The sequence below is a fragment of the Indicator indicator genome, chromosome 5, assembly GCF_027791375.1.
Source record: "Indicator indicator isolate 239-I01 chromosome 5, UM_Iind_1.1, whole genome shotgun sequence".
In the NCBI taxonomy this organism is placed as follows: Eukaryota; Metazoa; Chordata; class Aves; order Piciformes; family Indicatoridae; genus Indicator; species Indicator indicator.
In genome coordinates, this window is record NC_072014.1 from 21019054 (window position 1) to 21046579 (window position 27526).

The 27526-nt window shown below is 38.6% G+C and overlaps 1 protein-coding gene across 1 annotated transcript; it reads right to left on the reverse strand.

The window, feature by feature from the left end:
* Positions 1-18349: 18349 nt before the first annotated feature.
* Positions 18350-25883, reverse strand: LOC128967119 (plasma membrane ascorbate-dependent reductase CYBRD1). The gene is made up of 4 exons (XM_054381148.1): positions 25685-25883; positions 20195-20403; positions 18844-18998; positions 18350-18650 (listed from the first exon to the last, which is right to left on the reverse strand). The coding sequence occupies exons 1-4, from the start codon at positions 25869-25871 to the stop codon at positions 18350-18352; spliced, it is 852 nt and encodes a 283-aa protein (XP_054237123.1). The 5' UTR covers positions 25872-25883.
* Between the last annotated feature and the right edge of the window lie 1643 nt (positions 25884-27526).

Below are 27526 nucleotides of genomic sequence, written 5' to 3' on the forward strand. Positions count from 1 at the left end.
ATAGCCATAATCACTTCAGTGACCCGGCGATAAAATGTATAAAAGCCTGATTTGTTATGAGTGTCAGGCTAGGGACAAAATTACCCATGCTAAACCTGCTTTTCGGGGATGTCAGCAAGCAGAGTGAGACTGCGAGGTTGATAACGGCATTACACGTTAGGAGACTGCTTCACCGTGTGTGCTGTACAGGATGGCGCTGTGTCAAAACCAAACTGCGTCAGTGAGCGCCACTGAAGTCACACAGATCATTTTGATACCGATACCAATCGGTAGTAAGTGGCCTTGCTGATCCTCCGTCTTCCTAAATCAATATATATATATCTTGCCGTTTGTATACTGTGAAAACATGTTTCAAGTTTTCTTCCTTTTTTTTTTTCCTAACTGCCGAGCTAGTGCTACAGACTATCTAAATGAAGTGCTTGACTCCTCAGGCTGCTGATCTTCCCAAACTGCGCTTACCAAAGGAGAATTAATATGGACGACTCACATAGGTCAAGTGGAGTGTGTGTTCACAACAATCTACAAATGAAAAATTTAGAGGCAATAACTGTCAGTCCCAGAGAGGGTTAAATTTTCTGCTACTACAAATTGGAATGATATATTTAAAACCACTGGATCTACAAACATTTATGTCTGGTAAGTATATCTGGGAACTCCTGCTGAAAAGCACTGGAAAAGATTGTTTGAGGTCAGGCTCTGTCAGAATGCAATTCTGTTCTGCATCATAAACTGAACAGGTTGGTTGGTAGTTTGCTGGGTTAGCTTCCAGGACAACTTCCTTTGCTGTAGGAATCAGTGTTGATTATTTACTCCGCTGTAGTCTTCCATGTGAGTCAGGGTTCATACCATTTCTTAAGAAAAATTAGAAAAACTATCTGTTGTCTAGACAGCTTCTGATGATTGAATAACCCCCATACATTTCACAAGAGTATGGGTGTTACCATTCAGAAAAACTATAAGTGAAACTGTCAGAGAAAATTGTATCATGTGCTAGACAAGGGGTTGCATTTTTCTTCAGAGATGGAAATAGGAAGATCATAGTAATGAACTTCCACAAACAGCTGTTGTCTTTGAATTTATTTGCCAGAATCTTCTAAAATCACTTACAATAATGTGTGCACCTAAGAACAGGAATGTGTTTTGAGTTCTGTATTTTATCTACATTCTTGTTTTTGTATTTGTCTTTTGTAATTTTGTATTTGAAGCTTTCCAGTAATATTTTTCAAGTTTGCATTTAAAATTATGAATGCAGGAACCAGAAATGTCATTTTTGTAATTAATTTAGCCAGTTGATTTTTTTTTATCATTTATATTCAACACTGAAGTATATTTCTTGGCCCTGAACCTACCTACATCTGCTGAAAGTTATGATATTCTTTTTCACATTAGTCCTTAATTTTAGAACATAGCAACTACAATAGCTAATTTTTGCGGTACTGACATCCCTCTTTTCCATAGTAAAAGATAGTTATAGTTTTCAAAGAGTTCTATTTGTGTCAGTTTGTCAGTGACACAAACACTGGCAGAATGCTGACTATAAAAATACATTCGTGATTTTTTTTTTTTTTTTTAGCAGTCAAAGTAATATTTTAAAGGCTCATGAGGTATACGGTGGGATGACAGGTTTGAGAAAGCATATTGTTTGCAGATGTTTACAAGCAGGTATTACAGCCTCAGCTTTCTCATGACAGTATCTTTTGGTATAGTGAACCCCAGTTTCATAGTATTCTATAAGAATGTGGAGAAGTTACACTGTGAGGTGGACCCTTCCTCTATCTAGGACTGGGAAGACAGCATGTAGATTTATGCGTCCATCCTGTGTATTTGATCTAGGATGAGCATGGTTTGGTTTCAGTGTGAACATCAACTTTAACACTGATTGTGCCTGTGAAACACAATTAGTATTATTACAGAAGTTATTTTGAGGCATGTAAAGGAATGATAAAGACAAATCATGTTTCTGTTGCAAATGGGCAGGAATCCAGACTAAATGCCAAAAGACAGAGCCTCTAATTTTGGATATCATTAGACTTCTGTCCTGCCTGAATTGGAAGAAAGGTAGATAGCAAAGGCAAGTAGGCACTCACCTATGCTACTGTAGAACAGTGATTTGCTCTGGAACATGAGCCCAAGATCTGTTCTGGAGAGTGGTTCCCTCCTCAAGTAACTGCCATTGCTGCACTGTCCTCTTTAGCAGTGTGAGCAACCAGGAAAAGGCATCTGGCCTACCTTCCTCTTTCAAGGCTCCATTTTAGTTTTCTTTTTCTCTCATATTTCAGGAAAATTAAAAGTCCATCTTACAGACTTACTGGAATTAAAATAAGCAGGAAAATCTCATTGCACGATATAAAGATAGAACTTGTTTAGTATCATTTAGTAGTCTGCACTTTTCCCTTAAAAAAGGTGCTGCATTGGTCATACAGGTTTCTCTCTCTCCTTCTCCCACTTTTCAAATTTATGCTAGACAGATGTTTTGTTGTTGTTGTTGTGTCAGAATAAGCTGATGGTCCTTTCTGTGATGAGAACACCTTTGCAATCTGATAACCTTTGTCACAAAACACATACAGTAGTGAATGATCCAGCACTTCAGAGTGATTGACTACTAAACATTATGGAAAATGGGTTTACCAGTGGAAAAATTTCAAGGCAAGTTCTCCTTACTCGTTGTGATCTTTGTACAGTAGTCTCAGGTTTTTTTCTATTACATGGTTAAGAAGGGAGAAGATAATGAAAGCTCCTTAAGGGGTCTTGTAACACACCAAAACCTGCACTAAGTGTAATGGTTTTAAGAGAGTATGAAAACTGCCAAGTGATCAGTCAAAAGAAACTCTCTTCAGATATGTTGTGTGCCAGGTTATATTCTACCCTCAGTTTGTGCACCTGTCTCCCATTAACCTTTGTGGAAGTTTTGTGTATTCATCAAAGGAAGATTTATTTTTTAAATTTTTCTTAGTATGGTGGATGCTACATATATTTACTTACAACTGTTTTTGAAGTCTGTGGAAGTATGTGATATTTAAGTGATACTCTCACCAGTCAGGACAATTACTTTTCATTTCACGGTAGTTATAAAATATTATGTCTTTTCTTGCTATACATTACCCTAAATGTGGCTGCTATTCAGGAGTGAGGGAAAAAATTATAGATACTAGCTTAATTCATTGTATATGTAAACAGACAGTTACCCACCAGCTGTTGTAATGTTTAGAGATCACTATAAAGTAAAAAATACAGTTCAGTGAAATTTTATAATCTTATGTTTATAATTTTTATGTTTACTGAGAAATCAATCATTTTGTAGAATTTCTCTAAAATACATAGATGCCCTGGAATTGTGAGGACAAGTAACATAAGTCATGTTCTGATATCAAAGGAGGAAAAGTGGAGTAGGTTTTGCCACTGGTTCTTAGTTTACAATTAATTTTCTTTTAGTTTCAGTTTCTTAATGTGTCAGATTAACCATATTTATTTTTGTAACAATATTTCTTAGAGATAAGGCAACTTGATGCTTGAAAGGAAGGTTTTGAAAGGAAGGCACCATATATAATTTTGACTGTCATTAAGCTCATATCTGTATGGCATAGACTAACTTGACTAACAAAGAAATCAACAACTGAATCATATGTGCATGATTTCTGATATTTTCCTCCTCCTACATTTCACAGGCTGTAATCCTCATGATACAGGTATAAAGTAAGGGTGACAAATATTATCCAGAGTTTTACAGGAGTTAACCCAAAATCAGTCACAAGTATATTCAACAGCTAAAAATTGCCCTTCCAACTTGTAGTTCCATGATCAGCTCATATCTACATACTAGTTTTCTTAAATAATATTTTGAGGTAAACATTTTAAATTTGTAAATTTAAAAGATGATCTCTATAGGGTGGAAATTTCTATGGGTCATTTGTTGAACTCTTGAAATGTACTAAAGCAGATTTCATATTTATTTCCATTGAGAAGGCAAATTACTTTTCATGTAAAGGGATCAAAAGCATTAAAGTGGATGGTATGTTAATCATAGGAGGTAGGACAGTGAGGGTAGAGGAACTGATAGGACACTTACGGTTCAAGGAATTCAGCAGTTTTCCTTTGTGCTGGAAAAAATGTAAATGACATCACCCCTGTCTCCTAGTGCAAAGTTATCAGACAGACATCACTAAGTGATATCTCTGACATTAAAATGACTGGAGCATCATTTCCTTCTATTGCTTTTCTTTTGGAAATCTTACAGTATCTTACTGCAAATGAAACAAAAATCCACATGTAAGGGTATAAGAAACAAAGATCTATCTGTAATCTCAATGCTGATTTATTGCCATTGCATCTCAAAGCTAATTGAAATCCAAGATGTTTGTATCAAAGCTGTAATAAGACACTGACAAATACCTTTCTGCCCCACTGGAGATGTAATCTTTCTATTGAACATTTTGTCCTGGTAAATTCCATCTGCAATAGGAATAGGCATTTTGCATTTGAATCAAGGTCACTACTTTGGATCAAATGATACAGTGTACATTCCACTTGCCTTTAAATGAAATTGATCCTTCACTGTGTTGAACACACACAAAACTGAGTTTTTACACCTAATTATCTTATTGTTTCATCTTGATGAATTTAGAATGCTAACACTACTGCCATTTTGTGAGCTTTGCATGTATCATTGTGGCAGTTCTTTTAAAAGCCAGTTACTCCCTAGGTTTAAAATATTCAGTTGCATTTTTTTATTAAAAAATCCTACAACATAACAGAATAAGATCACAGTATTCCATTTATTGGTAGTATAATTGATCATTTCATGTAAATGAGTATTTGATAACGTTTTCCTCAGTTATGCAGCAGTAAAGCAATAGTTCTATATATAATTACATAAACCAATTTGAGTAAGCTTATTTATTTCAAAATACCTAGAAACTAAACTATGTATTCAATATTCTGCTTGTTTTTCTCATAAACAACCCTGCTGACTTCAATGAAGACAGGAATTATAAAACAGTAGCAGCTGCAGTGTGTTCACTCATCTGCAGGGTTAAAACTTTCGTTACCTTACTTTGCAAAACTGGCTTATTATTTTGTTTATAAGATAATTATAATGAGTATATGTAAAAATAGGTGATTTTTTTCCTCTTTTGTTTTGATATGAATATTGCTCTTAGCATTTTCACTTCACATAAAGTGTGTAGATTATTTGCAAAAGAATGGGAAGAGATCTCTAGCTATGTAAAGGATAATGTGAAAGTCACAAATAGCAGCTAGTCTCTGCAGGTATGAACCTGCTCTTATTTAAATTGATGGAAATTTCACTGACAGCTGCAGAGAATGCAGGATCAAGTCCTCAACTCTCTCAGAAAATCAGTTACATGCATTCTTAATAGGCTTTCATGCATTTGAAAATCTGTCTTTAAATTACTGTTGGAAACCAATCAATGTGACATTGGAGTTTGTTTTATTAAAATAAATTCTGTGATATTGTGTAAAATGAAAGGAAATGGTTTACTATAATGGCTTTTTATTTATCCAAAAAGATGGATTGGTCAACTCGCCTTGTTTTATTTGCTGAAACATACAGGACTCAACAGAATGCTGATGTGAATCTCTGTATTTGAATTGCTTCTGCACTGCGATGAATAGTGCTGGTACTAGCAAGCTGAGAGATGGGAAATTGCAATGTCAGGCATTGGGCTGAAATACATTTTAAATAGACTTTTGATATGCTACTGTGACAATTGAAAATTCCAATTCAATGTCTGCTAAGAAAATGTTGGAAATGCTTTTAGAAGTTTCTTAACCAATGTTAAATTTGCTTGCTCAGTAATAGTGACTAACCCAAAATATAAGCATTAAGGAAAACTAAGTAATTTTTATGTAAAAACCATGGCTTGCTCAGACTTGAATTGATTGTTAATATTCTGTTGTTCACAGGAGATTCAGTGATGGCTGAAGAGTATGTGACACAAGCTGGCAGGTGGTACAGCATAAGGTTTGCATAAAACTAATTTTTCCATTTCTCCCATCTTCATCTGCTGTCTTTCAGGCTCAGTAATCTTGTTTCCTTAAACTGCATTATTGCTAAATGTTATGTTGACCATGAGATTATATAATGGTGTGTTATGTATTATGTTACACTGTGCTGTATTTACCTAGAGAACAGCATAGTCTTTTGAGATTTTAGCTAGTTATATAGCTTCTATAGATTAAAATTTTCAGTGTTAACATCTATTTTGTGTAATTAAGAGACATATGAACTGAGATATTATAATACAGTGTATTTATGATTATATAAATTAAAAATTATGTAATGTAGGTAATATATCAATACATGCATATAGCACATATATTAACTCACACATAATTCATCCAATAAATACATTGAGGTTATTATTAGTTTTATTTAATTAGTTCAGAAGTGAATCAAGTCAAAAGATGCTCTAAATATCTTACAACCTTAACAGAACCAGAGAGAACACAAACTCCAGGAAGAATTTCCAGACAAAACATTTTTGAAATTGGTGTTTGAGGAGTTATTTAATATATATTACTTATTTATAACTAGGGGGAGGAACAAAAATTTTTAAAAAGGGGGGCAAAAAACCAAACCAACCAACCAACCAAAGACAACAAACAAACAAAAAAATCCCCAAACCCAACAACAATTAAATGGAAAAAAGGAACTATTGTAGTTGGTAAATATTTAATAAAAACAACTGTATCTGTATGTATTTGAAACTCTGATCCTGGAAAACTTATGAATGTATTCTCTTCAAACTAAAAATGATAAAAATGTCACTATTTGTCTGAGAAGAAGTATCAGAAGTATTGACCTAGAGGTAACTGCTTGGAAAAGTTATTTTAAGCTAATGAAAAGAAAGTGTAATAAAGTCAGGTAATGCAGGAGTGCATTCTGGAAAGAAAAAATAAGCATTGAAAAGCCTGATATGGCCAACATGGAATACAGAATATATCCAAGTGAGTAAACATCAAATGAAAGATTATCCCTATTTGTGAAGAATCCCTTCCAGCAAGAAGTTGAACCATGGACTACTACATCTGAAATTTGTAGGACTCCCTAGAGAGCTAAAAGTGAATCTGCAGATTCTGAGTACACATCTCTGCAGTGTAGTGCACATTCCCCAGATTTCCTTTTTTAAAGGACTTCTTTCAGCATATTAATCAGACCTCGATGTTTTGAGTTTTTAAAAGTACAGCTAAGTTCCCTTTGCTGTTGCTTTGCATTTGAATGCAAGAAAGAAGTTATGATTTTCCAAATGTTCTAAAATAAGAAGAAAAATATTGAAAGGTAAATAGAAGGTTCTAAAACACTACCAAGTGTGCAAGCTTGCAACAGAATAGTAGCAACAGGAGAAGAGAAAGGAGAAATACTAGATTCTTGATTTAGTCTGAAGTGGAAAAGAGATTGTCCAAAGACTAAGGACGTGGAGAAAGAAGTTTCTGAGGCTGCACCATAGCAGTGTTAGTTATAAATCAAATTTGATTTTGCATTGACGGACCTGCCAAAATGATGGTGCTAGAATATATTGACAAAAATGTCCAATTTGTCATTACATTGTTAATATTACATTGTTCAGCAGTTCTTCATATTTTCTATACCATATTAATAAAGATGTATAAAAATATATTTTTCTCTTCAATTCATTATCCATGGATAATTTCCTTGCTGTGAAGTGATGTAGTATGGTGTCCTGAAAGTTAAGACATATGCAATACATGTAGGATGTCCTTCTTATGATGGGGACACCAGAACTGGATGCAGTATTTGAGGTGGGGTCTCACAAGGGCAAGGTAAAGGGGAAGAATCACCTCTCTTGTCCATGCAACTAACTGAAGGAAAAGGGAATGATAGGAATTCTCATCCATTTTTCTATTATATACCTACAGAACTCAAAAATATTTACCTCAGTAATATGATACTGATCAAATAGATAATATTTATTTCTGATTTATTACTAATGATGGAATTTAATTGTATTTATTCAGTGAATATGCTTTAATTAGAAAAATTACTTAAATTTTGTTAAATGAGCTGTTAATAATTACATTTGAAAACCTGTACTCAGTGCTAAACTCTCTGAAAGTTGCCTTCAGCATTTATTGTCTGCTTACTGTAGAGCCTTGCTTTGCTTGTTCCCTGCATTGTGATGTAAACATATTTCAGTATCTCAAAACACTGCATTTGCCGTAGGTACTGTCAGTTAACGACAGTCTGACAGCTGGCTGTAAATTATTGCATGTTGCACAAGTTTGTTTATAAGCAAAAATCTTAGTCTGACTTTTAAGGTTGAGCATGTAATCCCAAAACAAAGAATATGCAAAAAGCTATAGACAATGAACTGCTGAAACTGTAATGACACACAGTTCTACAGTCACCCTTTTTTTTCCCTGCTGGAAGACCCTACATATAAGGCAAATCTCTACCTGGCAAATTTGGTTTTGTTAATTACTCATGTTACAAGATGCACTATAATCAGCTCTGTATAAAACCAGTATATTGCTTTCTTTGTAGCTGGACATTTGCATTAAAACACAAGTAGTTCCTTTGCTTATTTGTGTTCCTAGGTTGAGACCAGTAGCTTTCCTGCCTTTTATTAGTTGCAGCATACTATAAAATAGAAGCTGAATAAAATAATTGACCAAGAATATAGCTCCAGATAATGTCTGTGTGTCCCACTGTCTTCCCTTTTTGTGTTTCTCCCTAGGGGAAAAGCGGTTATCTTGCTTATGCTAAATCCAGTTCCTATCCACAGCAATCATGTAAATCTTGGCATCAGTCTCACAGCAGAATAAAAAAATCAAATCAGCAGGAAACTTCCACATAAGAGCAACAGGCAGCCCCAGGATTAAAAATAAAACAAAAAAACAACCAAACAAACAAAAAACCCACCAATCCCCCCTGTCAAAAAAGTATCCTTTCAAACTCTTTCATTTCTCTCAAAAATAAGACTTTTATTTGTTAGAAATGCTGTTTTCTTGTAACTTTTAAGATGATGTGCTTTCAAAGAATAACAGCTCATTATTCAGCAAACTTGCTAGTTTTTCAAAGCCTTTTATTTAAAAGCTTCTTTCTGAAAAAGCAAATCTATGAAAATAAAGTTTCTGCTTTTCTTAGTGTTTTGCATCGAGGCTGTCTTCTCTCTACACAAGCTGTCTTCTCTCAAAGTGAGGCAGACCTCAAATTGCAGATTAAAAAGAACCAAAAATGGTTGGATGTAGCTGATGGAATGAATTTTATATTTTACATACAGACTGATTCTAAAGCCAAAAACTTTTTTCAGTTGGAAATTCAGTATGTTGCATCAAAACCCCAAGGTATTCTTTACTATTACACTTCTACATATTAGAAAATATTACTAGTACTTTAATTAGGGGTGTTTTAAATGTTTAGAGCTAGTCAATAACAATAACTATCATATAAATATTTTGACAACATGATAAAACTAAAAATGTGGTTTGTAATATAGTCTGAGTTTGTACCTATTGGACTGGCAGCCTGTCACTAGTGGTGTCCCCCAGGGATCAGTGCTGGGCCCCATCCTGTTCAATATCTTTATTGATGATCTGGATGAGGGGATTGAGTCCATCATCAGTAAATTTGCAGATGACACCAAGCTGGGAGCAGGTGTTGATCTGTTAGAAGGTAGAAGGGCTCTGCAGAGGGACCTTGACAGGCTGGACAGATGGGCAGAGTCCAACAGGATGGCATTCAACAAATCCAAGTGCCGGGTGCTGCACTTCGGCCACAACAACCCCATGCAGAGCTACAGGCTGGGGTCAGAGTGGCTGGAGAGCAGCCAGGTGGAAAGGGACCTGGGGGTACTGGTTGACAGGCACCTGAACATGAGCCAGCAGTGTGCCCAGGTGGCCAAGAGAGCCAATGGCATCCTGGCCTGCATCAGGCATAGTTTGGCCAGCAGGAGCAGGGAGGTCATTGTACCCCTGTACACAGCACTGGTTAGGCCACACCTTGAGTACTGTGTCCAGTTCTGGGCCCCTCAGTTTAGGAAAGATGTTGAATTGCTGGAGCATGTCCAGAGAAGGGCAACGAGGCTGGTGAGAGGCCTTGAGCACAAGCCCTATGAGGAGAGGCTGAGGGAGCTGGGACTGTTTAGCCTGGAGAAGAGAAGGCGCAGGGGAGACCTCATTGCTGTCTACAACTACCTGAAGGGAGGTTGTAGCCAGGAGGGGTTTGGTCTCTTCTCCCAGGCAACCAGCACCAGAACAAGAGGACACAGTCTCAAGCTGCGCCAGGGGAGGTTTAGGCTGGAGGTGAGGAGAAAGTTCTTCACAGAGAGAGTGGTTGGCCATTGGAATGTGCTGCCCAGGGAGGTGGTGGAGTCACCATCCCTGGAGGTGTTCAAGAGGGGATTGGACGTGGCACTTGGTGCCATGGTTTAGATAGGCATGAGGTGTAGGGTGACAGGTTGGACTCGATGATCCTTGAGGTCTCTTCCAACCTTCTTGATTCTTGACTGATGTACAAAATATCCTTGTATCTGGTTATTACATTCTGGAGGAGCTTTTTTTCAGAGTGAATCAGTCCCTTAAGGCATTAGGAGAAACTGTTTCATTATACTAAATTGACTTGCCCTCCCCACAATGAGACAATGATTACCTCACAGATAGAAGGATTTTGTTTGCCAGAGCAGAGGTTCAGGGAATACAGAGTTAAGAAATGAATGTCCTTAGAACTGGAGAAGGAACCTTGGAACTGGAGAAGGGACCTTGGATTAAGAAAGAAATGTTATTTGTTGAATGGAGCTCATGTAACTCAGTGACTTTGAAAACTTAATGTTAGTAAGTGCAAAATAGTGAAATGTGTAGAGAAAATGTCAAGAAACATTTGCTCTCTCATGGGATTGTAATCACCTCTCAGCTTAGGAAGGAGACCTGAACATTGCTATGAAGAGCTCCAACCATGTGTAGATACCCCAACAGAGGTTCCTGTATCCATTTCTGCATTAGTACCTGAGTTACAACTAAAAATTGCAAAGAAGCTCAGAGTACTCAAGACTCCTGATCACTGATATAGTCCTACAAAGGAAGAAATCATAATAAGTACTGTGTGTAGCTCTTTGTCAGAATATTTGACTTGGTAGAAAAAGCATGTACAAATAGAGTACAGGTACAATCAGAGACTTGAGTAACACTTAACTCCACTGTCTCTGAAATTCACTAAAAACTCTGGAGGCAGCTCTTACTTGAAGATACCTTTTTCAAAGTGAAGTAACACTACTGTGGAAGATTTGAATGCCTGTTGGAGTGGGAATGGCTGGCTGCCTGTTTTATCTGGCAGCTTCCATTTGTTTGAGCATGGGATCATAGAATCGTAATATGGCTTGAGCTGGAAGGGTTCTGATACGGATACAGTAATACCTGGATTTTCCCAACTTTACCTCTTCTGCTGGCTGCCTATCCATTTTCTGACCTAGACTTCTCTTCCTGTGTAGTATTTACACCATGTAACTGCTCACTTGTCTCAGATCAAGTGTTGCTCATACTGTAACACGATGCAAGAATCTGTACGTAAGTTTCAAAGGTTCCGTCAAATAATTACAAAAAGACCACTTCACACAAATGCAGTCCTCCTGCCAAATTTTTGAGTCCCCTTTTTGCAGTGTGAATATAATTGGCGTATGTTATCTGCAGAAGAGAAATGCAGAACAGACCAACTGAGAGAGGCTGCCCATACCTTGTTTTGAGTACTGACTCTTAAACATTTCTCTCTCTCCAATGGAAGTGTTTAGAATAATAATTATTTTGCTTTCTTACACCCAGTTGTGATGTATTTACATTCTTTCACCTTTCTGCTTGAACTCTGTGAGAAAAAAATTAAAGGCACAGCCTTAAAACTATCACAATTGAACTTTGTAGTAATCAAGGTATTGAAGAAATGTGAACTCTTTTACCAGAACTTTGCCAAAAAAATCCAGTCTACTGGAAACATTTAGGAGCAGCTATCAGCCACAGGCAATTGTTGAGTTTGAATACAGCAATTTTTCTGCTATACTGATTGTAATGGTATGTTTTACTTTTTCATTATGATGATGTTGGAAAGTTCAGGAATTATCAGTGTATGCCTTACATTTTGGAAGGTTTTCAATTGATCTCAAGAACGTACCTTAATTGTTGTTACAGATACATTCATAGAGATGGTTTTGCCATTTAAAGCATATTATGTTCAGTTACCTGTTGATGAGTAAATTGATGTGCAGATGTTAAATCTGGGTCAGAAGATTCCATGGAGTCAAAACCTTTGCTCTGCATTCAGTTTGGCTGTTACTTATCTGAGGGTACCTCGATCTTATACCACATTATGTGACCTTCAGAATTTATCATCTCCATTTATTTGCTATGACAGTCTCACAACTGAGGATAAATTAATTTGTTTTCCTTCTCTAACAACTGCTCTTGGGAATTTGCATTATGGTCAGAATGTGAAATACAATTTCTTTGTACAGCGAATTCCTTCACTTTCTATAATATACTGATTATCCTCCTAACAGTACAGAGTATATGAATTTCATCAGGAAGATCATCAGGAATACTTGGAATTAGGAAATACTTTTTGTACAACTGTCCTCCTGCTTTTAAAAAAGTAACTGTAAAGATAATTTGATCTTTTGCCAAATTTATAAACTTGGGTGTTAGTACTATAGTATAAATCTGTATTCAGTGATATCATAAGCTTGAAAAATCATTTTTATTAACATACAAAAAAGAATAAGGAAAATAGACATTGTAATTAAACATGTGCTTTCATCTAGAAATATTTACTGCAAGTAATAAAACAATAAAATAATTCTTTAAGTTCTTGTGAACATTTAAAAACAGAAAGGAATTTTATGAAACAGAAGCTAAAGTTTTATAAAATAGAAAATATTTGGCAGCATCTTTTAGTCTCACAATAAAATATACATGTAAACAAGTAATCCCTATTTAGAATAGCATATGTAATCTTATTGGTTACTTGTATTAAGAATTGTACATATAATTAATGTACATTCAATTTTAAAATCTAATTTGTGCCATCATTTCTCAGTTTGTTGGAAAAAACACTGTTCTGCTACTGTGTGCAGTACTGCGTGACAGTGTGTAAATGCCATTAAAAACATTTTTTTTCCAGGCATCTTAAAAAAAAGCACTTGTTAGGTTTCGTAACTTCTTATGTTTTTATAGGAATTCAAACTTGGTATGTAAGCTCTACAATTATGCCCCTGTAGAAATAACAATGTAGAAGATTTCCAAATGTGCAGAAAAATTCTGATTAGAAAGCCAGAGTTCTAACTTCCATTTATATATTTGAAAATACACCTTTTTATTTCCTATATCCACTACTATTACACATAAATAGAGGCAAGAAAAGCTGCATGATAGGTAAGTTAATAGAAGGCCACTTTAAGAAGCAGCTTTAGGAATGTTTTTTTTTTCCCCTCGTAAAATTATCCTCCAAAGTCCTATATATTTTTATTTAGCATTTGAACTAATCTTATGTATTGCAAGGATACTTAAAGACCTTTTTAATCCGTTTAGAACAGAAATCAAAAGTCTTTAGCATGTTCTCTCTGTTTCAAATGGCACACACGAAGGCTGAACACAGTTTAGGAGCTCGCAGCTACTGAATCTCATGGGGACATTTCAAAGACCAAGGCAACCAGAAGCCCACAGTCCATCCACAATAGATATCACCAATTATGATAATTTCCCAGAGTGGAATTTTCCAGACCCCACTGAGCTTCTATCACATTTAACCTCAAAGTTGAAAACCAAAAATATAGTCTGGCAGACTACCCTCTAAAGGTTGCTAATCCTTGATTTTCGATTAGTTTTACTTCCCTATTCTTGGTAATACAAAGAAATGCCACCATTGCTTTTCAAGTGTCATTACCCCTGAACAGTACATAGGATAAAACGGAAAACAGAAGGCATACTGCTTACTAAAGCTTAATGGTACATAAGCATTCACCTAAAAGCTGTTGGTTTCAATACATCCAGTTCAGTGTTGTAACAAAAGAAATCACAGATTTTGTGGTGTTTTTCCAAATCTACTGTACAGTTACGAGTTTATTCCAGAACAATGCTTAAACAGTTGACTACCTTCCACATGAATACATGCATTTATTAGGTAACTTAGTACTATGGAAGGTTTGAATGAGCTCATTTTCACAGGTGGATGAGATGCAGAAACAGGCCGATACATACCAACTTAAAATGCTCTTGCCTGTGTGAGTGTCATAAAGAAAGCTAACATAGTAAATTACTGGAGCAGTTGAGTTCATTTATTAACTTCACTTACTATACTTCAAAAACATTAATAGAGCATGTCTCACAAAAACTAAACATGTAGCTACCTGCTGTAAGATGCTTACTGATTTCTTCAAAAAAGCAGACTTGAGTGGACCACAATGAGATCAGAAGATAGCAGAGTTTAATGTTCTCCACAAGCTACTGCGAATCCTTCTTCCTGCATAATGTTCAATATACAAATTCGTGATAGGATGCATAAAATAATCATGTTGTGTCAGCTGAGAACCAATGTCATGTAAAAAAAGTGCTCATTTGTTGTGATCAGTGGTGCATAGTCCAGTTGGAAGCCTGTGGCCAGTGGTGTTCCTCAGGGATCAGTACTGGGTCCAGTATTGTTCAATATCTTCACCAATGACCTGGATGAGGGGATTGGTAACACTAGGCACCAGTACTGACTAGGACTTGTCCTGCTGGAAAATGGCTCCATGGAGAAAGACCTTGGAGGCCTAGTGGACAGCAAGTTATCCATGGGACAGCAATGTGCCCTTGTGGCCAAGAGGGCCAGAGCATCCAGGTTGCATCAAGAAAAGTGTGTTCAGCAGGTCTAGGGAGGTTTTCCTCCCCCTGTACTCTGCCATGTTGAGACCACACTGTCCAGTTTTGGGTTCCCAAATTCAAGAGACAGGGGTCTGCCAGGTAAGAGTCCAACAGAGAGCTACAAGGATGACTGTGGAACTTGAACATCTCCCCTATGAAGAAAGACTGAGAGAACTGGGGCTTTTAGTCTTGAGAAGAGAAGGCTGAAATGGAATCTTATCAATGTCTATATAAATATCTGAGGGGTGGGTGTCAAGGTGAAGGTGCCAGTCTCTTTTCAGTGGTGGCCAGTGATAGGACAGGGAACAACAGGTGCAAGCTGAAACACAAGAGGTTCCACCTCAACAGGAGGAGACCTTCTTTATGGTGAGGCTTCTGGAGCACTGGAAGAGGCTGCTCAGAGAGGTTGTGGAGTCTCCTCTGGAGACTTTCAAAACCCACCTGGATGCATTCCTGTGTGACCTGCGCTAGGTGATCCTGTTTTGGCTGGTGGCTTGGACTTGATGATCTCCAGAGGTCCATTCCAGCCCCTAATGTTCAGTGATTCTGTCATTCTCAGTAGCTACTGTTAGTCCTGTTTGGATTTTATGCTGAAGCTGTGCAGAACAGTTTGAGGAAAGACAGATGTGGAACTTGAAACAGGGAAAGATCTGATCAATCCATTGTACATAGTGACACTAGAGGAGTGCTAACGCTAGAGGTTAATATTCCTTCTGTCATACCTGAATTATACATTGAGGAATTTAAAAGAAGGTATTTTCTCAGATGAAACAATACACCAATGCTAGGTGGGTCCCAGTCACCCACAACCAAATATAAGTGAAAATATAGAACTATGAGATGTAGTCCTTGAGTACCAAATGGTACAGCAGCAAAGTTTTTGAAATAATTTCCTGTGCTAGCTTTCTGTACTGCATTCACCAAATTATTAAATGCTATTACAAATCAAACAACTAAGGTTCTTCGTGCCAGAGAAGACCTGAAATAACTCATGGCCAAAACTGTTTGTACTAACACGACACTGAACTACAATACCACGTATGTGCTGAAGTTTAATGTGTTTAAACATTAAAAAAAGCTCAAGTAGGTGAAAATTTATGTAGTCTTTAAAAAAATTGGAAATAATATGCTATGTGAAATGGCCTATGAACAGTGGTAAATTTGGACTTGTAGTGGGCTTTGCAGGTTTTACAAGATATTATAATAGAGAAGCTCATCATTTTGGAAAGTGCAATCAAAATAATCTATAATTCTTCCTCTGTAATAGTAAAAAATAAGTGTTGCTTATATCTGTGAAAATGATGAATGAGCATAATGCATTAATAGTCTGATTACTAGAAAGAGCTATAAAAAGTAAAGTGCCAGTAGAGTCAAACTGCATTATTTTAAAATTTGATTTAAAAAGGCTTAGAGTTTATATAGTTTGTTTATAGACTGAAGTATATCTTCATGCCCATGACAACAATTTTGACACCAGTGGGGAGATACTGTCATGGTAGGGCCAAACAGGCCCAGCACAAAACCCAGACAGACCCTGTGTCTAGACATGGTCCCCCTCTCCCCACTCCTTCCTGCAGAAAGTAGGGGAACGCGGGAAAAGGAACAAAGGGGACAGGACCATGCGTGTCTGGTAAACAACTTTACTTCTGGGGCAAAAGCACATGTACTGGCCACCGCTCCTCCCTGACCAGGCCTATGTTTCTGCCTTTTATGGCCACAGCCTGGCAGAACCTCTTTTTATTGCGTAACTATGTATTGGCTTCAGTTGCCCTATTGGCCCAATTGAATCTCAGGCAAGATGTATACATATACAGGCCGAGGCTGATTTCGAGTTGCCCTGCCCTGCCTCTCAAGTTACCTGGTCCAGAGCTTGGGATAAAAGCCACAAGCCTATACACAGCAAGCCAGAGAAGCCACAAGCCTAGGAGCCAGAGCCAAGCCTGCTTCCCCTTGGAACCAGAATATTGCCGTGCCTCAGTTTACCCAAGACAAAGCAAGTGCCCGTTGTGAGAAGCGTCGTAAACTGCCTGCCATCCGCTGCAGCCAGACCAGCTTGAGACCGCATGGCTTCCTTGCCAGCAGTCTGCCATGCCAGCGCCGCACGAGAGCACCCCAAAGCCTCAACAGCTAATACACAGCAGCAGCACTCCACACTTGCATGAAATCAGCTGGGAGTAATTAATTCATTGCCTCTTTGCCTTAATGGTTCTTGTTGAGTCTCTCCCCGCTGCTGTGGTTGAGTGCCATTTCGTTCCTGGGGATTTTCTCTTTCTGATGTTCCTACCGGTTTGCATAGAATCGTTAAAAGTGTTATAGCTGCTTAAATACCATACATTCCCACCCTAAACATACATTCTAACCGTACATCGAACCTATTGAATACATTTTGGCATTTTTTTCATATTAATAAAAGGTTATTAATATTTTTATTAATATTTGCTATATCATTTATAAATTAAATAATACTTTCATCAACAGATACCAAAACTGGCTTTCAGTTAATGGGTAGCATTTTAATCAAATCAGCAAAGATCAGCTGTTTCTTGGAGGAAGCATTTATCACTCCAAGCTCCTTTCTTCTGTGACACTGCTAGCAGTCTTCTCTGGTTCCTAACCTCCTAATTTCTAGTCTAGTGCCATAAATCAGTATAAATGAGCAATCACTAAAATTCTGCCTTCTGGGATAAAAGGAAGACTTGGTTTAAGTGATACATTATTTTTCTAAGTGCGTATCTGTAGCTTTCCAAATAAGGCAAATTCTGTATTTGGATGTCTTACAATTTCCTTAGATTCCAGTAATGATTGCACATAATCTATAGCCAAATGTTGCCTGTTTACAGTATATTTGGTAGAGCTGGTTAAAAAGTCAGCAGATACATTCAGATTTTTAAAATTAGAAATAAAACCCAGAAGTTTTTAAAGGAAACATTTAATAAAAATTCCAGCCAAAGTTTCTTTCACCAAATTTGAAATTTTAGATTAGCAATTTATGTGGTGCAACTCTACAAAGTGCTGAATTACCTCAAATCCCACAGATCTTTGCAGCTAGTGAGGGTGTTAATCAGCTTGAGTAATCAGGACTTTAAAAAAGTGAACATTACCAGAAAAATTATGTGGAACAAACCAGATTCTGCTGTCTGGTATACTTCATTACTCTGATTAGCCTGCAAAATCACCCAGAGCAAAATTTATTCTCAGTCTTGTTAACTTTTCATGACTACAGGAGATATATATGTAAACATTAAATTAATATGTGACTTTTCTGTGATGTGATTTCATACATGCTCTCATTTTTGAAATGAGAACTGAACATGAATCAATAGAACATGTTCAGGACTTACTGGAATTTAAATTCCTATGCAGAAAATATTAGTATAATTGAGCAAGCTATACTGAAAATAAAGCCCTAACCTATTTATATATCAATATAATTAAACTGGAAGGAACAAGGGGAGTTTGGCACTATAACAGTACTGTTACTGTGTGCATTTTTTTACATAGTTGATCTTTGGCCTGCTTCATCAAGTTTGAAGTTTTGTTTTCTGGCTGCTTCACTATTCATCTTAAGCTCAGATTTATTTGCATTACTACCATCTGTCACTGTGGATTCTGCTTCTGTGCCTTCAGGAGTCCCTCCAATGGGCTGTAGAACTTTAATATTCTCTTCTGGGGGACGCTTCCAATAGGGCCTGCTTGCCATCCATAAAATCAGTGCACCAAATATTACAAGCAAAAGACCAAGACAGTTGACAAAAGTTGCTTCTGGTGGGGATGCAGAATATGAAGGATTTTGCCTTTCAAAGGGGAAAAAAAAAAAAAGTCAGTTGTTTTAAAGACAGTCATGGTCTAGAAACAGCAGTCTCCTGCTAGGTAGGAGGTCTTTTTAAAAAAATAATGTCCCAGTACTAGATGGTTATTATTCTGTGCAAATGGAAATACAGTTTGCAATGAATAACCTTAATAAACAAGTGAAAAAAAAATACTTACAATGAAAAGAGAAGCTTTTCTGTGATTCCCATGAGAGCTGTTGCAATCACTGTTGCGAAGATGGTAAGACCAGAAAAAACATGGATTGGCATGACAGCTGCTCTGAGGGAAACCGGAGCGAAAGGGAGCAGAAAGACAGCGAAACCCAAGAAAAGCTAAACACAAAAGAGATTCATAGTTAAAGCTATGTGGGAAACAGTTCCCAAGTACAATAAAAATCATCACAAAAATTCCATTTAGAGATGTCTTCAGGTACCAATTTGAAAAGAACTGTAAATTTTATTTCTGAATGTGCTTCCTTTCAAAACCAAAATAATGCAGGATTAGCATCTGGGAAACAGACAGGATATTTTATAAACAATCCCACCTAAAATCATTGTCTAAACTTATTGGTAATGCTAAAACTGCAACTAAACTAATTACTGGAAACATAAGTTTTCAATGTCACTAATTCAGTGATATACTGAATTTTTATGGTCTCTTCATATACTTTCTTTTTTCTCAGTGTTAAAAACACTACTTCAGTTCTCTTTCCTGTATGCTCCTAGCCCAAGAAGTGAAGGATAAAAGTCCAGAAACCAAATTCCTCAGCTGTTTGGGTGTTTTTGTTTGGTTGGGGTTTTTGTCCATATGCTTGATCATCAGGTAATTCATTCCTTTTAGTGTTTTGGCAAAAAAAAAATTAACAATCACATTGGGAAGAAATAAATGTACATTGAATGTGAGGGCATGCCTTCTTTCCTATGTCAAATGCAAAATGTACTAAGTTGGCTCATTTTAGATTATGGTAACTCTAATTGTCTGCTGATAGGAGCAGTTAAAAGCACGCATACCAACATTTATCAAATTTTTGCTAATTCAGAAAAACTGGTTAGCCAGTAGTAGTAGCAGCTTAGTCAGATGTCAGAGCCTTTAGATCTGCACTGCACCCCACAGCACTTGCTCTGCTGATAAACATAAGTGCCTACTTGAAATTATGCTAGCTGGAATAAAATAAAAATAATCACTTAATTTTAGACTTCCTTAACAAATGCTCTAACTGCTGCCAACAAACCAAATCACTTGTTTTAACTTCAGAAGCTTATAGAGCTTAGAAACATACTACCATATAACTGAGTATTAAACAAACTTTTATTATCCCAGCAAATAAACAAAACATGCTTTAAAATAATTTTTTTGTTGAAGTCAAGGATTCAGTACTTGCACATTTACATCCTAATTTGCCAAATCACAGAATGTAAAATGGGTATCCCACTAGTTAAGAGCATATTAGTGAGAGCCTATTGTGCCTGAACCACTCAACACATTCTTCAAATTTATACGCTATTTAGAAATACACTTAGATTCTGACCTGGATAGCATAAAATATAACAGCAGCCAAGCCAATCCAGCTGTGCAGACTGTACATATTAGAAATGCTGCTGGCATTGTGGAAATCAAACGCAGCTACCACAGAAATGATTGCAAGAATCATAGCTATGGTGTTTAATCCAGCATGTATGGACTTCATTAGGAGTTTGCTGCACTTCCATGTCCAGGGCAACCTGTACACAATAATAGCTGAAGAAAGAACAGAAACAAGATGTTATGCCTTGTAGGATAACTTCTCTCAGGTTTTAATGATCATGCACCATTCACATAGTTTCATTGTAATTTACATGAAAATACCAAAATCCTCTAAAAAAGTTTATTCAAAGGCTTTTTCTCCTGCACATAGTGTAGCGTATTCTAAATATACAACTGAGACTTACACATAGATTTTAGGAACAAAAGAAAAAAAACAAACCACAAACACAAAAAACCACACTACCCGATAAATGCAAAGGTTAAGAATTTACACGAGTGATTCTCATTACTTCAGTCATTTTCATTACTTCTCCATAAGCCTATCTTTTTATGCAAAAAAAAAAAAAAGCATAGGTTATGGAAAATATTTAGATATTAATTCTGTATGTTTTAACAAATCATAATAAATGACAAATTAATTTCAAAGTTCTGTTTACATGTTTCTGTTTACTTGGATGCATGCCAGGAAACAATACTGCACTAAATAATTCACAAAGAAAAGCCTGTTCACAAGTGAAATTTCCAACTGATCAAATTTTAAATCAATGTATGCTTTCACATACTGTTTGAAAATATAATAATGGAACGAAAGCGTCCCTTGGAATTTAAAAATATATAGCAGTTAGGTTCTTCTCAGCTTTCTACTTTTAAAAGTGACAGTAGTGAATCCTACAAAATGAGGAAGACAGAAGCCTTTTTTTTAAAGACAGTTTGACAGTAATTAATCTGTATGACATAGGTAGGATTCAGATCACCTCCAACAGTTCCCCAAAAATTATGTGAGTCTTATGTCTTGTTAATATTGAAACAATTGCCTGTATCAGACAATTAATAAACTTCATAATAATGATGACTTCTAATTTTGTAAAGCAGATATAGCGAAAGGCCCCAAACAAGCCTCAGTGAGAATATTCCCAGTAAATCCTCCTTGCTCCATCTTACAATATGGCCCCCGGTATTGTGAATAATTTACTCCAAGTGCATCAGGGTAGTGAACTCTCTATATCTTGAAGCAAACTTGATGTGCATTGATCCTGATCTCAGTTTTCAATCTTTGATCTCAGAAGGTCAAATCCAGTCTAAAATTACTGTATAACACTTTTCTTTAGTGCATAAGATGCTGTCATCTAGTTGATTTAACTTCCAAAATTGCTATCAAACTCCCTACTCACTCATCCACATAGTTTCAGATCTCTATCTGCGCCATGAGTTCCCTGGGCTATTTCCCATAACGAGTATGATAGAATAGCAAGGAATAAAGACTAATGGCTTGGACACATGTTAACAATACCATGCATTAGCATGTTATGTGCCACAGCCCAGGACGTGACACATGATAGTACAATTCAGTTTAATCTTCCTTCTGTGAGGCCTATATAAGTTATGCATTGCAACATGAGCAGATCTGTTTACCATTATGAAAAGACACAATCCCATTTCCCCATCACCACTTTTTTCCCCACTTCTGTGTACTTCCTTGTATTGGGTTTGGCTGAGATGAAGTTAATTCTCCCCAGAGCATCTTTCTAGTAGTGTTCTGCAGTGATGTAGCTTGCTGTTGATTATACGGCAGTGTTTTGGCTACTGCTGAGCCAAGTACCAAGGCTATGCTTTTCTGGTACTTTCTCTCCCAACAGTAGGCTGAGGGAGGGCAAGATCTTGGGAGGGGACCCAGCCAGGCCAGCTGACTCAAAAGGACCAAAGGAGTATTCCATGCCACATGATGTCAGCTCGGATATAAAAGCTAAGCAAAAGAAGGAAGTGTGAGGACATTCATTGTCTGGTGTCTGTCCTCCAGAGCAACTGCTACATGTATTGAAGCCCTGCTTCCCAGGAAGTGACAGATTGTTTGCTGATGGGAAGTAGAAAATAACATCTTTGTTTGCACTTGCTTCTGTGTGCAGCCTTTACTTTTCATCCTATTAGATTGTTTCTATCTTGACTCACAGGCCTTTTTGTTATATTTTCCGTCTCCCTCGTCCACTCAAAGAAGAGGAGTGATAGAGCAGCTTGGTGGGCATCTGGCCCCTAGCCAGAGCCAAACTACATTCCCCCTGTCTTTGTCACTACTGGTGTTTTTCTGATCAGCAGGAGGAAGCAAGACTATCTAGGGAACAAAGGGGAGAGGAGGAGAAAAATTCTGTTTTCAGTGGTACAAGCTCTTAAAAACTGACTCAGATGTGATGTGTAATTTCATTAAAACAGGCTGGGTTAAAAGCACATACACAATTATAGAATTTTTACTGGTGAGAAGCTAAAGCTAAATGAAGAACTTTCTCTAGGTATACTATTCTACTACTATTAAGAGACTTGACTGTCAAGGCATGCTCAAACAGTTTCTTAACTAAGATTTCACTGCTGTTTTGAGCTCTGATTTTAAAGAGCATCACGTAGGGCTGAGCTATCTTGCAATACCTTTATGTATGGGGATACCTCTTCTTTGCTAAATGTACAAAGAAAGCTAACTCGAGTTATAACTAGAGTTAGCTTTCTAGTATTTCTGACTGGCACAGCTGCACAGGCTGTAGGGAGGTGTCATCATCCTGAGATGATGGTTTTGAGTGCACTGGGGGTGTACTGCAAAGTACCTCACAGCTGCTGAGAAGGAATGTTCTTCACCCCTCCTGTTTCCTCTCTTTCTCCTTGGATGGTCCTGTTGTCTACCTTTGGCAAGTTCTGAATGCCCACTAGTTTCTTTGGAAACTGCTGTAACACATAATGGACAGGTGCCCATCTATGATTTCAAAGGAACTAAAACTAAAGAGAATTGCCTTTTCACAAGTAGCCTGTGATGAGAGCCTTAGAGTTCAGCAGTCATTTGCTCTTCACATTCTTGCAACTTCCACAACCCACTGGATGTTAGAAATGACAGGAATTAGCTACTTTTCCCTTGAACAGATGTTTTGTTATGTTTGAGGCAGCCTCACCTCTGTGACTGGGAAGATCATGGAACAGATGCTCCTGGAAGCTATACAGGAACACATGGAGGACAGGGAGGTGACAGCCAGCATAGCTTTGCCAAGGGCAAGCCCTGCCTGACCAACCTAGTGGCTTTCTACAGTGGTGTAACTACTTCAGTGGACAACAAGACCAATGGATGTCTATAAATATCTGCAGGGTGGGTGTCAAGTGGAGGGGGCCAATCTCTTTTCAGCAGCACAGAGTATTAAGACAAGGAGCAATGGATACAAACTTGAACATAGAAGGTTTCACCTCAACATGAGGACAAACTTCTTTACAGTGAAGATGACGGAGCACTGGAACAGGCTGCCCAGAGAGGTTGTGGAGTTTCCTTCTCTGGAGACTTTCAAAACCCACCTGCGCAGACTACCCTAGGTGATCCTGCTTTTGGCAGGGGGGTTGGACTCAATGATCTCTGGAGGTCCCTTCCAACTTCTAATATCCTGTGATTCTATGATCTATCTGGACTTCTGTAAAGCCTTTGAAACAGTTGCCCACAACATCCTTGTCTCTGAGATGGAGAGAAAATACATGTAGGAAAAAGCTGCAGAAAACCTTGCCCTACTTTCTTCCAAAAAGTCTATGCCTGCATGAAATACAACAGTTTGAGCATAGTAAGTGCTATATATCTTAGTGAAGTCAAGAGGTGTTTCTCATTGCTTCTTTATAGCCTGAAATTGCACTTCCCATGACCTATTGAGCAATATTATATAAAAAAACAACTTCAAAATACTGTTTATTGCTCAATGGTAATTTGTAACTTGAAGCCACAAAGCTGAGAACACGCCCCACTCCCACTGAAGAAAAACATTACATTTGCAGCATATGTTCAAATCACATTTTCTTCATAGACAGACACAGACAGCCACCCTCTCCTCCTGCGTCTTCCAAGCTCTGACTGGCTAAGCTCCTGCCAAAGAGCAAGCGAGCATGTATGTGATGTAAACATTTTCCACTGGAATGAATGTCTGGATGTGCTGGACAAGTTTTCTGGCTTTTTTTTCAGCAGTGAAGAAAATATAAACATGTTTATTAAAAATTAAATTCTAAGTTTGTCTAGACAAAATTCTAGTTTGTCTTCCATTACAAAGAAAAAATACTTCTGCTTACACTTATACTGTAAGTCTCCAGAAGTTCCTCATTACTTAACAACAGTAAAATCTTTCCTATCCTCTCCCCCTAAAAATCAGTGGTAAAACTGTTCGGAGAATTTCCACTGTTGTATTATTTTGTAGTATTTATTTGCCCTTCTTGGAGACTTTATTAATAGTTCACTTTCATGTTGAAATTAGGAAGAATTTTGTTGATTATTAAAAATAACTGTTGGAAGTTGTTATCTGTATCAGATTTCCTCATTAGTTAGAATGCCATTAGCCTAAACTGAGACTCCCAAATGGCAGGATATTTAAGGTACAATCCAGCACCCTTTTTTTTTGCAATATTTAGCACTAGTTTAAAGTGCTAGTTTAAAGTCCCCAAGGAATAACACCTGCACTTAAGACCTAACATACTAATTGTGTGGGATGGGATAAAAGAAAAAAAAGAAAGTTACCTTCATGTTGGAAATGGAAAGGGAAACATTTGAAAGTCAGCCCATGGCTGAATTCTATGTACTCAACAGTTAATGCACTCCATAAAAACAAAATAAAGTCCAAACAAACCAAAAATACAGCACTGCCTCATAATAACCATGTGCTGTTTATGCAACAGAATTCAGAATTGATTTTAAGACATATTTTACAAAATAATTTACTCCTAAGTCTGGGCAGAGGAAAGCTTACGGTGCTACACTTTCTCTGGCACGAACCTTGTTCCTGGATCTAGCTTCAGTGGTACTGAACTTTCCTTTCTTCTCTTGGGACAAACGAGCAAGCCAAAAGAGGGAGCCAAAATAGAGAACTTTCCTAGGGCGGCATTTCTGGCGTTTCGATTCTCAAGTTGCATAAATTCAGCCTGACTAGGAAAACACAGCTCGCAAGCATTCATGACTCCCAAGTGCGAGGCAATCTCAGGCCAGGGTAAACAGTGCTTGCACAAAAATCCCCTCCATCATATGTAGCCGTTTCAGCTTCTTACAAGGCACTCTTTGTCCCTTCTCGGCGAGTGCTGGCTTTCCTTAGACCACTCCAGCCGTCCCTCGCCGGACCGCTGCGCTCCTGCTGTCACCCGCTCCGGGTCGGCACACCCTGCTTCCCGCCGCCCCCAGCTCCCCACTGCCCCGGCCCCACGCAGCCCCGGCTTCCCCGCGCTCAGCCGCAAACGGCCCCGCCACGGTCTGCTCCTTGTCAACCTCGGGCCCGGACCCCCGACGCACCGATGCCCTGGATGAAGACGAAGCCCGTGATGATGAGGACGGGGTGCCAGTTGAACTCCTGCGCGCTGCCGTCCCAGCTCAGCCCTCCACGGTATTGGAAGACCCAGACGAGGGCGAAGATTACCGACACGAAGCCGACCAGCAGCGCCGAGACCAGCAGCGCCAAGAATTCCACATAGCCCTCCATCTTCCGAGCTCCGCGCACTGTGGCGAACTCTGCAAAGGAGGGGCGCGGGCCGGCGGAGCGGCGGGTGGTGCCATTCCTCACCCGACGGGGCGGGAGGAGGGCGGTGCTCCGCGCCCCTTTGCCCTGCCCGGCCGTGGACCGGAGTCTGCTGGCGATCTCAGCACCAGTTTCTCAGGGGAAGGGGCTGCTTTGCTTTTCCCCAGGCAGTTTTTAGGAGTTTGCGGAGAGTTTCTTGCTCTCGCATTCAGAACTGCGCCGGAGAGAAGCCGGTTCGGTGTGACCGGGCCCCTGCCGGGCGACGGACCCACAGGTCTGCCCGCGCTCCCGGCACCGCGGGGAGGGAGCGGGTGCTTGAGGGTTTAGTGCACATGGTTGTAGTGGAGCAAGGACGGGCGATAGGAGTTTACAGACCTGCCGTAAAGATAAGCTATAATAGCCATAAACACGGTCTGATAAAGCAGGAATGCGGCTGTGATAGAGAGGTAGACAACGCAGAGAAAGTGGAGAGCTGGAGCATGCTTAAAGACACTTTGGCAGGCTTCTGTCATGACCATGCTCTTCCCATTTGATTCACGAAGTGCCGTAAATGTAGAACAGATACTAACCAGTTTCATATATGGACTGTGGCCTAAGTGTGCAAGAGTCTTTCAGCATTATTCTGTTGAGTAGCATCAAATATATCGAATGTCCACTAGCAAAGAAAGGGAGAATGCAAACCTCAAGAGAATTCCCATAGGCATGGAAAGGACCATTGCAATAGATTAGACCGGTTTTGTCAAGTCATATACTCGGTTGCTTTTTTCTTTGCTGTAGAACATTCAGCTATCTCTGAAGCCTGTCAATGTAGCAGTATGCCGAAGCATATATTTAATACTGCTTTTCTGGTGTTTGATTAGCTTACTGTCACAATATATATATACTGTCAAAATACAGATGAATTAGAAATTTATTAACTGATGGAGAGAAAAAAATACTATTCACTCTGACTAGTCTTTGAGCTCATGCTGATGCTTAAATGAATAAAAGGAAACAGTTTTGTGGAACTTAAATAGTTTCAGTAGAGTATCTGCCAATTTAAATCCAATACTTGCTAAAGTGTTGGAAACACTTTTGCAGATGACACCAAGCTGGGAGCAGGTGTTGATCTGTTAGAAGGTAGAAGGGCTCTGCAGAGGGACCTTGACAGGCTGGACAGATGGGCAGAGTCCAACAGGATGGCATTCAACAAGTCCAAGTGCCGGGTGCTGCACTTCGGCCACAACAACCCCATGCAGAGCTACAGGCTGGGGTCAGAGTGGCTGGAGAGCAGCCAGGTGGAAAGGGACCTGGGGGTACTGGTTGACAGGCACCTGAACATGAGCCAGCAGTGTGCCCAGGTGGCCAAGAGAGCCAATGGCATCCTGGCCTGCATCAGGCATAGTTTGGCCAGCAGGAGCAGGGAGGTCATTGTACCCCTGTACACAGCACTGGTTAGGCCACACCTTGAGTACTGTGTCCAGTTCTGGGCCCCTCAGTTTAGGAAAGATGTTGAATTGCTGGAACATGTCCAGAGAAGGGCACCGAGGCTGGTGAGAGGCCTTGAGCACAAGCCCTATGAGGAGAGGCTGCGGGAGCTGGGACTGTTTAGCCTGGAGAAGAGGAGGCTCAGGGGTGAC

What these genes read in the sequence shown, in the direction of transcription:
- LOC128967119 (XM_054381148.1), bottom strand. Translation starts at nt 25,871, where the DNA reads ATGGAGGGCTATGTGGAATTCTTGGCGCTGCTGGTCTCGGCGCTGCTG. An exon ending in TTATATTTTATGCTATCCAG is followed by an intron (nt 18,999 to 20,194) that starts GTCAGAATCTAA and finishes TTTTGTGTTTAG; the next exon opens with CTTTTCTTGGGTTTCGCTGT. An exon ending in GAAAAGCTTCTCTTTTCATT is followed by an intron (nt 18,651 to 18,843) that starts GTAAGTATTTTT and finishes CCCCTTTGAAAG; the next exon opens with GCAAAATCCTTCATATTCTG.